Source organism: Hoplias malabaricus, chromosome Y, assembly GCF_029633855.1.
Source record: "Hoplias malabaricus isolate fHopMal1 chromosome Y, fHopMal1.hap1, whole genome shotgun sequence".
Classification (NCBI taxonomy): Eukaryota; Metazoa; Chordata; class Actinopteri; order Characiformes; family Erythrinidae; genus Hoplias; species Hoplias malabaricus.
The window spans coordinates 34,734,944-34,751,281 of NC_089820.1; the positions used below are offsets into that span (position 1 = coordinate 34,734,944).

General features: G+C 38.7%; 1 protein-coding gene across 3 annotated transcripts in view; it reads left to right on the forward strand.

Annotated features, from left to right (window-relative positions):
• The window catches only part of LOC136677970 (DNA annealing helicase and endonuclease ZRANB3-like), a 166,776-nt gene that overhangs the window by 139,804 nt on the left and 10,634 nt on the right, over nucleotides 1-16,338 (forward strand). For all 3 annotated transcript variants that reach the window (XM_066655694.1, XM_066655696.1, XM_066655695.1), the window contains 3 exons: nucleotides 3,287-3,429; nucleotides 6,645-6,782; nucleotides 14,912-15,272. In XM_066655694.1, the coding sequence (XP_066511791.1) occupies nucleotides 3,287-3,429; nucleotides 6,645-6,782; nucleotides 14,912-15,272 (642 nt within the window). The remainder of the gene's footprint in view (nucleotides 1-3,286; nucleotides 3,430-6,644; nucleotides 6,783-14,911; nucleotides 15,273-16,338) is intronic.

Below are 16,338 nucleotides of genomic sequence, written 5' to 3' on the forward strand. Positions count from 1 at the left end.
GCTGCAGCACTGAATGATGGACAGCAAACTCTGGCTGCTGATTGGCTTAATACAAGCGGTTACCAATGATAAGCGCATTTTCTATTTAGGATATTCATGGAATATCTGCCCCTGTGGCTGAGGAAGAGCAGCAGAGCTATCTGTCTCAAACAAATCATCTGTGTTAACCTCAGAAATACGGGATAAATACATCTCATATCCATCCAAATCACAACGCGGCTTTTAGAGTCCATATTGTATTATTTGTAAACCAGTGGCGGATGCTGGTCTTTCAAGGAGGGGAAGCTCAGAACAGAATGAAAATTTAATGTTCCCACGGATCTTTACACCAAAGGATCGCTGATTTGCTCTTCGCTGTCAATCAAAAAGGGATTCAGCCTCAGACAGATCATCCAATCATCATGCAGAAGCTGAGCGTCCGGGCCAGCCGAGGCCAGCCCACAGCGTCCGATGGGCGGGACAAAGCCCACCATTTATCCAATGACTTATCTCGTTTCACTGCACCTCGCTGCCTCGCTATTAAACTCTGTGGACGCTAAGCACTTTGAAGCTGCGGGAATGATTGAGAGGAAAGCCGCGTCTTTACCAGTGATAAGAAGCTGATTCTGAACAAAAGTTGAGAGCGTTGTAGTGCATATTTATTCAATGACATGTACACTCAACAGTATATATTTGATCACTTATTTTTTTGACATTTTAGGGGAAGCTGAGCTTCCCTTGCAGTCTTAGAGCAATTGCCTCTGTTGTAAACCCAGTCAATTTCCCTCGCGCTCATGTATTTAAACTTTATTTGATTGTTGTATCTAAATTTGTTGTTCGTCATTTATTCATTCATTTACATTTAAATAAATTTTTATTTATGCAATTATTTAACTTTAATTAACTCAGTACCTATATTTAATATTCTTTATTTAAAAAGTTCTTTTCTTAATTAGTTTATTTATTTATTTATTTATTTATTGTTTATTTGATGTTTGTTTTAGTTTGTTTAGTTCTAATAGTAAGCCTAGAGTTCTTAATTAATTAATATAAGCATGAGTTTAAAACGTATAATAGTTGTGCCTGGGGAAGCTGACGCACAGATAGGAGCCTAACAAACCTTCCCAGGAATTATGTAAAATATTTATAGCTCCTAAGTTATAAACAGGACAACTATGGGAAACGTAGGGTTCTGGAATTTGAACCACACATCCGTTAATTCAAATTAACTAAAACATGTGCACAAATTGGAATTCATTAATTAAATGTGTTTTAGTTAATTAAAATGTGTGAATGAATTATAAATTGTTCACTGAAATTAATATTTTGTTTTACCCACGGCCCCTCCAGGGCTCCGTACAAAGGTACATCGAAGAGAACATGTGAATGCTAATTTGTTTATGTACACTGCTAGCTGCTGAATTTACAGGCGTAATGATGTGTACTGTGTGTGATACAATTGCATAATGCTAGTTTTCATGTCGTCATTTCATGCCAATGCTAGAAAATACTTGAAAATGTAAATATGCAAGTTCAAATATTTTGCGCACAAAAGCACAGGGCATAAATTAAAACGTAGACTCAACCCATTTCGATGGAAAGTCCACAAATTTGACAAATTTGGAATTTTTATATATTTATTTATTTATTTATTTTTATTTTTATTTTTAATTCTTATCCTTGTGCTATTACCAAGTTCTTATGACGGAGTTTTAGGGCCACGGCATTGAGGGAAGAAAAAGAGATTCAGTCAGAATTCTGAGAATAATCTCTGAATAATTCTGAGAAAAATCTTGGAATAATACACTGCATGTATAATGGGGCATATACAAAGTGTAATTGTGAAATGCAGTGTGTTGCTTAAGTCATACAATGGTATAGATTTCAGGAATAAACACTTCTCTTCCACATCAGGACCAGATTGTGATTAGTATTTAAACCCTGTATCGGCGCAAGAACCAGTTTATTCAGAAGTGGGCATGTAAGTTCACAGGATAAAATTAATGACCACGTAAATGATGGATCCAGACTGAGTGGAACTCTGGCGTGCGCACGAGGCTCCATCGCATTACGGCTCTGACTCTTACATTAAACTAAAGCCTTATGCATCACAGTCAGGGACTGCACTGACAGGTTTAGTCAACATGTCGTGTGGATGCGTTTAATAAATAATTCTGTTCCCTTCACTTAATGCTTTTTTCACAAATCACTCTATGGTGCCCAGACTGTGAGTCTGTCTACATATTATAATTATTATTTAATAATAACCCAAAACAGATTCATATTCTGACTATATTCTGTGAGTTATACCGACCTTTTTTTACTCAATTATACTGAGATTTTTCTCAGAATTATTCCAAGATTTTTCTCTGAATTATTCTGAGATAAATCTCAAAATTTTATTCTCAGAATCTTACTTATTTTTTTTCAAAGCTGTGGCCCTAAAACGTTATCGTAAGTTCTGGTTGTTTATTATCCCTTTTTAAAAATATATAAAAAATGAAGATATAATTTTGAGTATGTATGTATTTAAATAAATATGCAATTTACAACAGCTGTAAGGTACTGGAAAACTTGAAAATTGACCTTGAACGTGATTCAAAAGTGCTTGAATTTGTTTTTGGAACAACTGTATGAAACCTGCTTCCCCCACATAAAACAACACAGTAGAGAGTCACAGCAATACAATGAAGAGTTTTCAATTTTTCTGATCTGTAAAGGCTGAGCTAAGCTCAATGTGCTTTCTTGTGAGCAACTTTTATTTAAATTTAAGATTGGTTAATTCATTTACAATTGGTATGACAAAGCTGCACCACAGTCCTTCTTATTTTCATTTAATATTTAATTATATATATATATATATACTTCCATACTTTTGATCTGTATTTGGCATAGAAATTGGCAACAGTGCTGCCTATGAAAGGATCCACAGCCATTTGTGATCAGCAGCAGTGTGAAAAAATGATGCTTGACTTCAGGCTTTTCTGAGAAAGCACGTACTCGCCTTCACACTTCTAGGTTGGTTGGTGCTGTATGAGAATGGAAATGCAGACGGTGGGTGGGAAATGACAACAGGCCGACAACTGGGGAAATAATTAAAACATTTAAAAAGTGTCAAAACATACCATTAATGTGGACTACTGTTGGAGCATTACAGATATGGATGAACAATAACGTTGACGCTGTCGGCAGATAATTGTTGGACAAGACAGCTCTATAAAGTTTAAATCTCTGGGGAGTCTGAGCCTGGAAGCCAAGGCTAGATACTGTGTAGATGTGTAGTAATATTTTGTGTATGTGGCATTAGTTGGTGCGATTTGTGCGCGAATGGAGCTTTCTGACGGCTATGAAGCAGAGGATGGTGAGGAAGAGTGGACAAGTCTTCAGCAGCCCGATAGTGCTACTGGATGAGCTTGTGCGCACACAGTGCAGACACAGCAGCACCAAGAGGCAAGAATAGGCACACACACACACACACACACACACACACACAATAACTCATATGCAGTAGCCATTTTCTAGTCATCATTAGTGGTCAGTTTCTTACCACAAAACAGGTATTGCCTGGAAATCATTTACCTAGTGATACACACACACACACACACACATACATATATACAGGTGCTGGTCATAAAAATAGTATATCATGAAAAAGTGGATCTATTTATTTATTTAAGTAATTCCATTCAAAAAGTGAAACTTGAATATTATACACATTCATTACATACAGACTGATATATTTCAAGTGTTTATTTCATTTAATTTGATTATTATAACTGACAACTAATGAAAACCACAAATTCAATATCTCAGAAAATTCAAATTTTAGTTAAGACCAGTATAAAAAAGGATTTTTAGAAATGTTGGCCAACTGAAAAGTATGAGCATCTACAGCACTCAGTACTTAGTTGGGGCTCCTTTTGCCTGAATTACTGCAGCAATGTGGCATGGCATGGAGTTGATCAGTCTGTGGCACTGCTCAGGTGTTATATGAGAGCCCAGGTTGCTCCGATAGTGGCTTTCAGCTCTTCTGCATTGTTGGGTCTGGCGTATAACATCCTCCTGTTCACAGATTTTCTATGGGGTTAAGGTCAGGTGAGTTTGCTAGCCAATTAAGAACAGGGATATCATGATTCTTAAACAAGGTACTGGTAGCTTTGGCACTGTGTGCAGGTGCCAAGTGCTGTTGGAAAATGAAATCTGCATCTCCATAAAGTTGGTCAGCAGCAGGAAGCATGAAGTGCCCTAAAACTTCCTGGTAGACGGCTGCGTTGACCTTGGAGCTCAGAAAAAACAGTGACCCAACACCAGCAGATGACATGGCACCCCAAATCATCACTGACTGTGGTAAGTTTACACTGGACCTCAAGCAACGTGGATTCTGTGCCTCTTCTCTCTTCCTCCAGACTCTGGGACCTTTCATCAGAGACATAACTTTGGACCACTCAGCAGCAGTCCAGTCCTTCTTGTCTTTAGCCCAGGCAAGACGCTGTCTCTTGTTCAAGAGTGGCTTGACACAAGGAATGCGATGCTGAAACCCATGTCTTGCATACGTCTGTGTGGTGGTGGTTCTTGAAGCACTGACTCCAGCTGCAGTCCAGTCTTTGTGAATCTCCTCCACATTTCTGAATGGATTTCATTTCACAATCCTCTCCAGGGTGCGGTTATCTCTATTGTTTGTACACTTTTTCTACCACATCTTTTCCTTCCGTTCGCCTCTCTATTAATGTGCTTGGACACAGAGCTCTGTGAACAGCGAGCCTCTTTAGCAATGACCTTTTGTGTCTTGCTCTGCTTGTGTAAAGTGTCAGTGGTAGTCTTTTGGACAACTGTCAAGTCAGCAGTCTTCCCCATGATTGTGGAGCGTACAGAACTAGACTGAGAGACAATTTAAAGGCCTTTGCATGTGTTTTGAGTTAATTAGCTGAGTAGAGTATGACACCAAGTGTCTTCAATATTGAACTTTTCACAATATTCTAATTTTCTGAGATACTGAATTTGGGGTTTTCTTTAGTTGTCAGTTATAATCATCAAATTAAAATAAATAAACACTTGAAATATATCAATCTCTGTGTAATGAATGAGTATAATATACAAGTTTCACTTTTTGAGTGTAATAAATGAAATAAATCAACTTTTTCAAGATATTCTAATTTTATGACCAGCACCTGTGTTTGTGTGTGTGTATATATATGTATATATATATGTATATATATATATGTATGTATATACGTAAAATATATATATAAAACTGAGGGTTTCTAAGTAATGAATTGGGCAGACAAATTCCACATTAAAACAGGTCTATATAGTGGACCACATTACTTATTATATCAAAGGTATTTGTAGGTGTTTTCTTCCTACTTTTGCTGCAGTAACAACATTTACCCCTCTTTGTTACCATACCCAATGCCAAGGGTGGACGAGAGGTATACAGCCCCCACCACTGGGCGGAGTTGCAGTGGAGCTGTGTTCAGTTCAGGGTGTGTGTGTGTGTGTGTATATATATATATATATATATATATATATATATGTATTCTGTTGCCTTTGGGATGATGTGGTGTAACATTCGTGATCCAGAATCAGTGCCTGACAACACAGATGTTAACGGAATCAAACCCTCATATAAATGTTCCAATATCTGGTGTGAAGTGTAGAATTTAATACTGCAGCCAATATGAGACAAACTCCTTTTTGTCTACTTTTATTTCTCATTATTCATTTGGATATACTAACCCTAACCTTAGTACTACATACTGGGATATTAAGAAAATATTTTTCATTAATATTTGGATCATGTCTCTTTTTTTCATTCATTTTTTATTTATTTATATGAGAAATTCAAAGTATGAGGCAGGAGTTTCAGTAGCACTTTACAATAAGGGTTCATTAACTGTAATTAAGGCAGTACTAAATAATGAAACAGTTACACACATACTAAAGTAAGTAAAGTCAAAATTAATAATTAATGATAGAAACAAGCACACCTATATATAGAATCTTAAAGAAATGTTTTGTGAAATTAATATCTTGTGGAATTTCAAATAATGTTGACAATGAGGAACATGCTAGCATTTCTTTCAGCCTGTCTGCTTGTCGGCATGTGTATCCATCACTATCTTTCTCTCTCTCTTTCTAGCTCTCCATCTGTTCCCTCATGAGTGTAGCTCAGTTTCCTGGCCATCTGCTTGTCAGTCTCCCTACTACTCTCTGTTTGCTTCATCCTATTTCTTCGTCTCAGTTCTTTTCTCTGTCAGTGTCCATTCTAGTTCAATCTTTCTCTCCATCTATTTACTCTCTTTCTCTCAGTCTCTCCCTTTGTGTATAAATGTCTGTTTCTCCTATCTCTCTCTACCTGTCAGTTTCTGGCTGCTGTCACTCTTAGTTAAGTTGCCTGATACGTAAGCCAGGCTTATAAGTGATTATATTCTTGAAGCTGTGGCATGTCACATACACGCACACACACAGGGACACAAACCCCCTCATGAAGCTTTAATATTGTCCTTTAAATCTATTTGTGAGTGTGTGTGTCTTCTTTTGAAGGCAAAGCCCCCTTGACTCTTTCATACATGACTTCCAAACCTTCAAACTGTAACCTCTTTGATGTGTACCCCTCCTTTTATCCACCACATCTATCTCTCTCTCCCTCCCTCCCCTTCTTTCAGGTACCTCTCTAAGCAGGATGTAGCTCAGACCTCCCTCAGTGCTGCCCAGAGACTGGGTGGAAATGTACGCATCATTAATAAGGACACCTTTCCCTTTAAGAGGAAACCAATAATCAAACCACCCCAACAAGCCAATGAGTAAGTCACATATATATATATATATATATATATATATATATATAATGTAAATGTGAATGATGGGTGTTATGCTGTTTGTGATTGGCCAGCTTTATCAAAATGATGTACATGCATTGTTTCAGTCACAGATCAAGAGGTTATATAGAATACTTATTTGGCTATTTCATATATATATATATATATATATATATATATATATATATATATATATAACAGAGAACAGATATAATGACAGAGAACAGAGCTTCTGTCATTGCTATTCTGGGCTCAGAAATGCAGAAACTGCACTATGTAACACTTGGAGGAGGGTAGGAAACCGTCCCCAATGCATACTCTCTCTTCCTTCATTTCAGGACAGTGCTGTAAAAGTTAATTACACTCTGCAACTTTAGGGGAGGCCAAATACGGAATCTTAGCAGGTGTTCTTTTAAATGATTATCTTTCCAGATTGTGTGGTATAGGATTTGTCTAATCCAATCTCTTTACCCCCTGATATCTATACGCCCACAAGTTATGGCTGCCAGAATTAATATTGTAAAAACTAATCATGCTTAAAATGTATGACTCAGCATCCTGTTCAGTTGGTTGAATGCCAATTCAATGTGAAAAACAATATTGATGTCATGCATGAAAGACTGAGGAAAAAACCCAGCAGAATGAAAAAATTAACTTAATGGAAGGATAAAAAAACAATTATATATATATATATATATATATATATATATATATATATATATATATATATATATATATATATATTAGTAGAATCACATGTGTTATTCTGTAAAATTTCAGGCTCTGAGAAACAGTACTGTTGGCCAGGCTTCTTGTTTGTAAATGTGATCTGAAAATATGTGGTGTTCTCTTCAGGGCAAACCTTGTAGTGTGGAAGCTTTGATGACTGAAAGGCAGCTAAGGACACAATATAAAATAAAAATCTGTGAAACCTTTTTGTGTAGGATAGCGGTATCTGTTGGAGTTGGACTCTGGACAGCACAACACAACACCTAAACCCTATACCACTTTTTTGTGTGCTGACTGAAGAATTCGAAGGGTTGTATTAAAATTTATTTAAATATTTGATAAATGATTTGGCAATCACTTTAGTCTTAGAAGTAAAACAGGCAGTACAAACTCAAGCTAACCTGGAAGGCTGTTACCTGTGATAAAACTTTTACACACACACCGACATCGTCACACACAAGACAGGTTTTTTTTTATCATATGTGACAGCTGCTTGCTATTCCACTTAAATCAATCAAATCAAATCAAATTTATTTATATAGCGCTTTTCACAACTGATGTTGTCACAAAGCAGCTTCACAGAATTCCAGTAAGACAAGATTTGACATGAAATGTTAAGACAAATGTAAAACCCTCAAGTGAGCAAGCCAGGGGCGACAGTGGCAAGGAAAAACTCCCCCAGCTGAGGAAGAAACCTTGGGAGGAACCAAGGCTCACAAGGGGTGACCCATCCTCCTCTGGTCAATCTACTGGTGATGATAGTTAGTAGTCCATGAGAACTTCAGTGTAGGGACAGCTTCAAGGCACTTGGTGGTTGCTGGAGCGTGGGCAGCTGGTCTGAAGCGTGGAGGAGGATCTCGACAGTCATCCATCAGTGTCCAGACAGACAGGTGGCAGTCGTTTACTCGGAAAGATGTAAAGGGATGGAATTAGTTTTGAACTGTTTTGTGTTTGTAAAGTAGAAAATATGAAAATTTCCAGAGTGTGGCTAATGACTCCGGCAGATCTGACTATGACAGCATTAACTAAAAGGAGAGAACCAGGAGGACACACAGACACGGGAGCATCCTGAAACACTGGCATCCCTCCGCTCCACCGTCAACAAACCTGAGTGATCGCGAGAAGCGGCGGGACAACAGCACCAGCGTCTCAGTATACTATAATTCCCTGTGTCCATGGACCCCCCCGGATCTGCCGCCTTTATCTATGGGGGAGCATTAGCTACCAAATGATAAACTAAACAAATGAGTTTTTAGCCTACATTTGAAGATTGCGACTGTGTCTGAGTCCCGAACATTTTCTGGAAGATCATTCCAGAGTTGGGGGGCTTTATAAGAAAAGGCTCTTCCCCCAGCTGAGGCCTTCTGAATTCTGGGAACATTTAAAAATCCAGTATTCTGTGATCTGAGTGAACGTGGGGGCTCATAATAGGAAATTGTATCTTGAAGATATTCAGGAGCAAGCCCATGTAGAGCTTTATATGTTAATAACAAAATTTTGTAGTCAATGCGGAATTTAACAGGCAGCCAATGAAGTGATGATAAAACTGGGCTGATATGTTCAAATTTTCTAGTTTTAGTGAGGACCCTAGCTGCAGCATTTTGAACTAGTTGAAGTTTTCTTAAATTGCTGCTGGTGCATCCTGACAGTAGTGCGTTACAGTAGTCAAGCCTTGAAGTAATAAAGGCATGTACTAATGTTTCTGCGTCCTGAAGGGATAAGGCATTTCTAATCTTAGCAATATTGCGAAGATGTAAAAAAGCTGTCCTAGTGATACTACCTATGTGTTGATCAAATGATAAATCCGGGTCAATTATGACACCAAGATTTTTTGCTGCTGAACCAGGTTTAACTGGAAAGTTAGCTAGATTTAAAATTAAGTCTGATAATTTATTTCTTGTCACTTTTGGACCCAAAAGCAGGACCTCTGTTTTGTTGCTGTTTAGGAGGAGGAAGTTACGCAACATCCAGCCTTTCACGTCTTTTACACAGTCCTCTATTTTCTTTAATCTGTGTTTGTCATCGGGCTTGGCTGAAATATACAATTGTGTGTCGTCTGCGTAACAGTGAAAGTTAATGTCATGGTTTCTTATAACTGTGCCTAGCGGTAACATGTATAATGTAAATAATAATGGTCCTAAAATAGAGCCTTGTGGAATTCCAAATCTTACTTTAGAATAATTTGAATTTAGATTGTTTACTTTTACGAATTGATAACGTTCCGTTAAGTAAGATTTAAACCATAATAGGGCTGTCCCTGTGATTCCAACCATGTTTTCTAACCTTTCTATGAGAATATTGTGGTCTATTGTATCGAAGGCTGCGCTTAGGTCAAGAAGCACCAACAGGGATATGTGGCCTTGATCAGAGGCAAGAAGAAGATCATTTGTTATCTTGACTAGAGCTGTCTCTGTACTATGATGTTGCCTGAATCCAGATTGGAATTTTTCATATATATGATTCTTATGTAGATATGAACTAAGTTGTTGGGCCACAGCTTTTTCTAAGATCTTAGACAGAAATGGCAAATTAGAAATAGGCCTGTAATTAGACAGTGTACTAGCATCAAGATTTGGTTTCTTGATCATAGGTTTAATAACTGCTAGTTTAAAAGCTTTGGGTACATGGCCCAGACTAAGCGATGAGTTTACTATAGTTAAAAGAGGATCAATAATAGCTGGTAGTACTTCTTTGAGCAACTTTGTGGGAATTGTATCAAGTGTGCAAGTTGTACAGTTTGCGGAGGTGATAATCTTCTCTAGTTCTAATTGTGGGAGTGGGCAAAAGGTTTCAAGTCTTTCTTTTACAGTTATATTATGTTTTATTTCATTCACATCAGGTGGCAGCCAGGATGGATTTGATCCTGTGGCTAGAGTTTGTTGTCTAATATTCTCAATTTTATTATTAAAAAAGTCCATAAAATCTTTACTGGTGAGAGTTGCTGGAATTAGTTGTTCAGAACCTGTTTGATTTTTTTGTAATTCTAGAAAACACACTAAACAGTGCTCTCGGATTATTTTTATTATGGGAGATCAGCGAGGCCAGATATGCTGAGCGAGCTTTAGTGAGGGCATTTCTATACTCTATAAGGCTGTCCTTCCAGGCAGAATGGAACACTTCAAGCTTGGTTGATCGCCATTTCCGCTCTAGTTTTCGTAATGTTTGTTTTAAAGTACGGGTCTTATCGTTATACCATGGTGCGAGCTTTTTCTGTCTTATACTTTTATGTTTAAGTGGTGCTACCTTTTCTAAAGTAGATCGACAGGTATTTTCTAGGTAATCAGTTAGTACATCTAGGTCCATTGGGTCTGATGGAGTTGGAACTGGGGTCGATAGTTCTGGTAGGTTTTCTATAAATTGTAGGGCGGTAGATGGTTTTATTATACGCCTTGTAGAATAGCGAGGGTTCTTACATATATTATGGATAAAACGTAGCTCATATGAAATTAAGTAATGATCGGAGATTGCTGAGGATTGCGGTAAGATATTAATTTTGTCAATGTTAAGACCTAGTGTCAGAACTAAGTCTAAAGTGTGGCTGCAGTAGTGTGTAGGCCCTGTTACATTTTGAGTAATACCAATAGAGTCTAAGATTGAGGTAAATGCCTTTTTTAGTGGGTCACTTTCCTTCTCAAAATGGATATTGAAATCTCCTACAATTATAACTTTATGATTGCACACCGCTAGGTTTGTAGCAAAATCGCTGAATTCTTTCAGAAATTCTAAGTAAGGCCCTGGTGGTCTGTAAATGTTGCATAATAAAAATGCGTCCTTTTTTGTGACCGGATTTGTAATAATAGTGGAGAGAACCTCAAAAGAAGAGAAGGTGTCACATTGTTTAAGACTAATTTCTAGGGTATTTTGGTAAATTACACATACTCCACCTCCTTTGCCTGATATTCTTGGGCTATGTGCATAATTATAGCCTAGGGGGGTGGCTTCATTTAGTGCTAAATATTCATTTGGTTTAACCCACGTTTCCGTGAGACAGAAAACATTGAATTTATGATCACTTATAATATCATTTACGATGAGTGCTTTTGAGTTTAGTGATCTTATGTTGAGTAACCCAAATTTTAGTTCTGAGGTGTTGCTGCTAGGTGTTGTGTATGATTTAATATTGATTAGGTTGCTGAAACAGGCTGATTTTGTTTTTCTACTTTTACATTTAGTTCGGGGGAAAGACACAGTCTCAATACAGTTGAACCTGGGTGACGTCTCAAGACAGTTCGCAGACGGTCGGTTTAGCCTGTCTGTCTGCGGCCTGGTCCCGGCTCTGGATTGTCAGCAGCTATCTACACTACTCTGCTGACTAACTAAAAGACTATGTGCTATACTGCAAGAAAGTAAGGCAGCACCCTCCCGCGTGGTGTGGATACCATCCCTACCTATAAGACCAGGCTTGCCCTCAAAACGTAACCAATTGTCTATAAAGCCCACTTGATTTTCGGAACACCACTTGGACATCCAGCAGTTTAACGCCCAAAGTCTGCTGTAAGCTTCGTCGCCACGCTGCATTGGTATGGGGCCAGAGCAGATTACGGCATCGGACATCGTCTGGGCCAGTTTAATCACCTCTCTAATATTACCCTTAGTTACCTCAGACTGCCGCAGACGAATATCATTGGCCCCTACATGAATGACTACCCTCGAATATCTCCTATTAGCTAACAGTCTAAGGTTGTCACTAATATCCGGCGCTCTGGCTCCAGATAAACAGCTAACTGTTACTGCCGGCGCCCCTAAAGGAGTAGCTAATTTCACGTGCCGAACAATAGAGTCTCCTATAACCAGAGCACTCTTAACAGGCTCCTCAGCGGGTGCTTCGCTGAGCAGGGCAAACCTGTTTGACACGCGAATCGGAGGAGCGTGGTGTCCCGGTGGGCTAGCTTTGGCCTCAGCGTTAGCATCAGCCTTAGCTTTCCGGCTATGACGCCGAGACGTCACCCATTCACCCAGCTGTGAGGGCTCTAACGCCGGAGTCGTGGGGGTGCTAACTCTCCCTAAGGCACCCGGAGTTGCTAACACTGAATCTCGCTGTTTATCCCTCAACAATAATAAGCTCCGGATGCGCACTTCTAGCTGGTCCACTTTATCCACCAGGGAGCTAACTAGCTGACACTTACTACAAATACAACCACTATATTTATCGCTAGAGGTGGAAAAGGGCGTTAAACTAAACACTTAAGTTTGTTAGTACAGCACCAATGGCTTCAGCACCACTACAATGAATTTTGGCTCCCAGCTGATACACTGCCACACTCAGGAGCTTACACTCACACTGTCTGATGTCCACATGTCTTTTTTTTTTTTTTTTTTTAAAGTCTCTCTCTCTCTCTCTTTCTCTCTCTCTCTCTGTTGCTTTTATCATTATCTACATTATAATATGTCCCCCCTATATATCACTCTGTTTTTCCCTCATCATCCTCCTTACTTTGCACAGGTCAGGGTGGGGCTGGGAGTGGAACTGACAGATACATATTTATGGTTTTGCAACACCGGGTGAAAAAATATTGCCTAGCAGTCACAATTTATTTTGAAAGCACATTTCCCTGTGTAATTATGTGTGTAGCGGCAGACTGTTTGCCCTGCTAAACCTCTGTGTGTGTGTGCGCATGCTGCAGAGCCTGCTTGAGAATGCTTAGCACAGGGATGAGAAAGCTCCTGAAACGCAAACCCGCACACGCTCGCCAAGGTTACTATGGAAACCAAGAGAGGAAAATTAAGCCCTTCTGAGGACTGTCTGTTTTTTTTTTTCCTTAATCATTATTATTAGTAAAAGAGACTGGGAACAGAGAGACATTCAGCTAAGAAAAGAGGGTACAAGGAGTGGAACGACCAAGAAAGGGCAAGAGAGCAACAGACATTTTTCTGCAATTGAACAACATCAGCAGTGCTGATAAAGTTTAGCATCAGAAGCACCTTCATCACTGCACAGAAAAGCAGCCAGCAACTGCTCATTATTTCACCCACTTGCTTGCTCATCAGCCAACTCACTCATTCTCTCCCTCTCCCACTCTCTCTCGCTCTCTCTCACCTGCTGCACCCACCTGAACCAGACAAGTGTAGGAGCCAGCCTGAGAGCAAACTACTAAAGAGGCTTTTTGTGAGGCAATATTCACCATCAGTCTCAGTGTAGGGGTGGTGTTTGCCATTTATCTCATAAAAGAACATGGAGAATCTGATCCTACATCAACATTCCTATTACATGATGCAGTCAATGCCTCAAAGCAGCTTTCCAAGGGCAGGAAATATCTCGGAGAACATGAGGAACAAGGAGAGAGAGATCCCTGATATTTCTCTGGTCTAGGATACAGATCCAGATATATGTTCACTGTCCACTTTAAACTTAAATTAGATTTTCCACTACATATTGAAATGGAACACTTAAATGAACTTTCAATAACTGTAACTACATTTATCAGAAGTAGAAATGGGTGCTACATCTACATGGATTAGCATTACAAATACTATAACACGCAGTTGCTTCAATCATGCATAAATTAAGTACCATCCCATTTTCAGAAAAGTTGAGCAAAATGTAAATAAAAACACAATCCATGTTCAAATTATATAAACCCTTTAATGAATTGAAAATAGAACAAAGACATTATTTCAAATGAGGAAATTGGCAACTCTCTTTTTGTTTTCTTTAGAAAAATAAATGCCCATTTTGAATTTGATGCCCATCATGACCCTGAAATTGACAATCATTTACAGACAATGAATTAATGAATGAATTTGATGCCAACAACCCGTTCCAAAAAAAAGTTGTGACAGTGAACAAAAGACTGGTTAAGAGACAGACGGTGTGTGTAAATACTGAAATAATTCAAGAATAACATTTCTCAATTTAAAATAGTAAAAAAAAAAAAAAAAAACTTGGGTATTCCATTATGTATTACTGTGGCTGTCGTCTTTGGGCCTTTAGACTGCACAGAATTTAAAACAGAGATGTTTAGTGGAAATCACTACTTCAATTTATACGCCTGGGCTCATTTAGGATGGACTGAAGTGAAGTGGAGAAGTGTTCCATGGTTTGATGAATCAAAATTTGATGTGCTTTTTGGATATCATGAATGCTGCATCCTCTGGGCTGAAGAGGAGAAGCACCATCTGGTTTGTTATAGAAGCACAGGTCAATAGTCAGCATCCATGATGGTACAAGGGGGACATGATAGAACTTGTCTCTTTCTGGGAAGTCATCCAGACTGACATCAAACTTTCTCAATGTGAGCTGTTAAAATGCTTTATTGGTACTGTTTTCAGTTAAATACAGGGTTTAAATTGTTTGCACATTATTGCATTTGGTTTTTGTTTACCTTTTGCCCATGTCCCAACTTTGTTGGAAATGGAGTTGTATATTCTTCTGTGTGTGTCCACAGAGAGGCAGAGTTCAGCTCGAAAGCATCTCAGAGTTCTGTGTGTGTGGAGACCGACAGTGAGTCGGGTTACGTGCAGGCGCTGGACTCTGGAGGGAAAGCACTCTGCTTGTCCTGCCAGAAGCCCAGCGCAGACCACTCGGGCTGGGCTGGGGGCTTCTGTGGTGGGGCTTGCATGGAAGCGTTCCAGCTTCGTTCAAATCAGAGCTACATGCGTGCCCGTGTGCTGGAGGTTGAGCAGGGTGTGTGTCAGCACTGCGGCCTTCAAGCCCACCAGCTATACCAACACGTTCAAAATGCTCCTCAAACACACCGTAAGGACATACTGGACAACACTTGGTTGGCACAGCTGCCTCTCAAACAGGTGAGATGCATTTGTAGAACAGAAATATTTGATGGAGATGTGTCAAACAGTAATAGTGATACTGGACAAAGCCTGGCAGCATAGCTGCCTCACAAACCAGTAATACTCACTGTAGAACAGATTTATTAGACAACAGTTGGCTGGCACAGCTGCCTCTCGGAGTGGTAGGATACATTTTCGTGTGTCGAACCACTTGTGTGTGTAGCTGCTTTTCAAACAAGTGAAACCTACTCATAGAACAGAGAGGGTACCACTTTAGAATAAAACTATACTTATAAAGGTTTTCATCTGTTTATTACGTGGTTACTAATTAGGTTGTAAACACATTGACAACTTAAGTATTTGATAACCATTTATAACACACAGAGTAACGGTGACATATTATTTGCCAAATAGTGAACCCACATTGTTCACTACTGTTAAACATCAGTCCTTGCAGAATACTGACCTTACTTTGTGTTCTCCATTAAGACTGTCAGCTTCTGCACATATTAGTTAATACGTTTTACAATTTAAGCACAAGTTTAATCAATTAACCACAGATAGAATATCTTGTGAGACTTTTATGATAATGTGGTGTACCTTCATGTATGAAATGACTAAATTCACATTCTCAGGTCTTAGCTTATTCTTTAGCTGGACATATTCAGTAAATTCTCTGATATTTTAAGTTTCACCCGTTGTCTTGATTGTTTGGTATTAGGTAGTGAGGAGGGCAGTTTATCTATGTCTCTTTCTCATCTTGATGCTCAGATAAAATTAACCATGTTTAATACTATCACAATCTTTAGTCTTTGCTCATGCATATAGTGATGTGGACATTTTAAACAACCTATAAACATTACAAAGTATTGTATTTAATGTATGAAAACCACTTATATTTGGGTGTAATTGTGTTCATTTGAGGCTGATTTAAGCAATAAGACACAAGAAGGAGTCCTATAACTTGAGGTATTGGAGGTATGAGGTATCTTACATTATAGTGTAGCAGAGTCAGTTATTTATTAATTATTTTTATTATAATTTATACATTAAAGGGTTCTTGACCCCAAAATCAGTGCACACA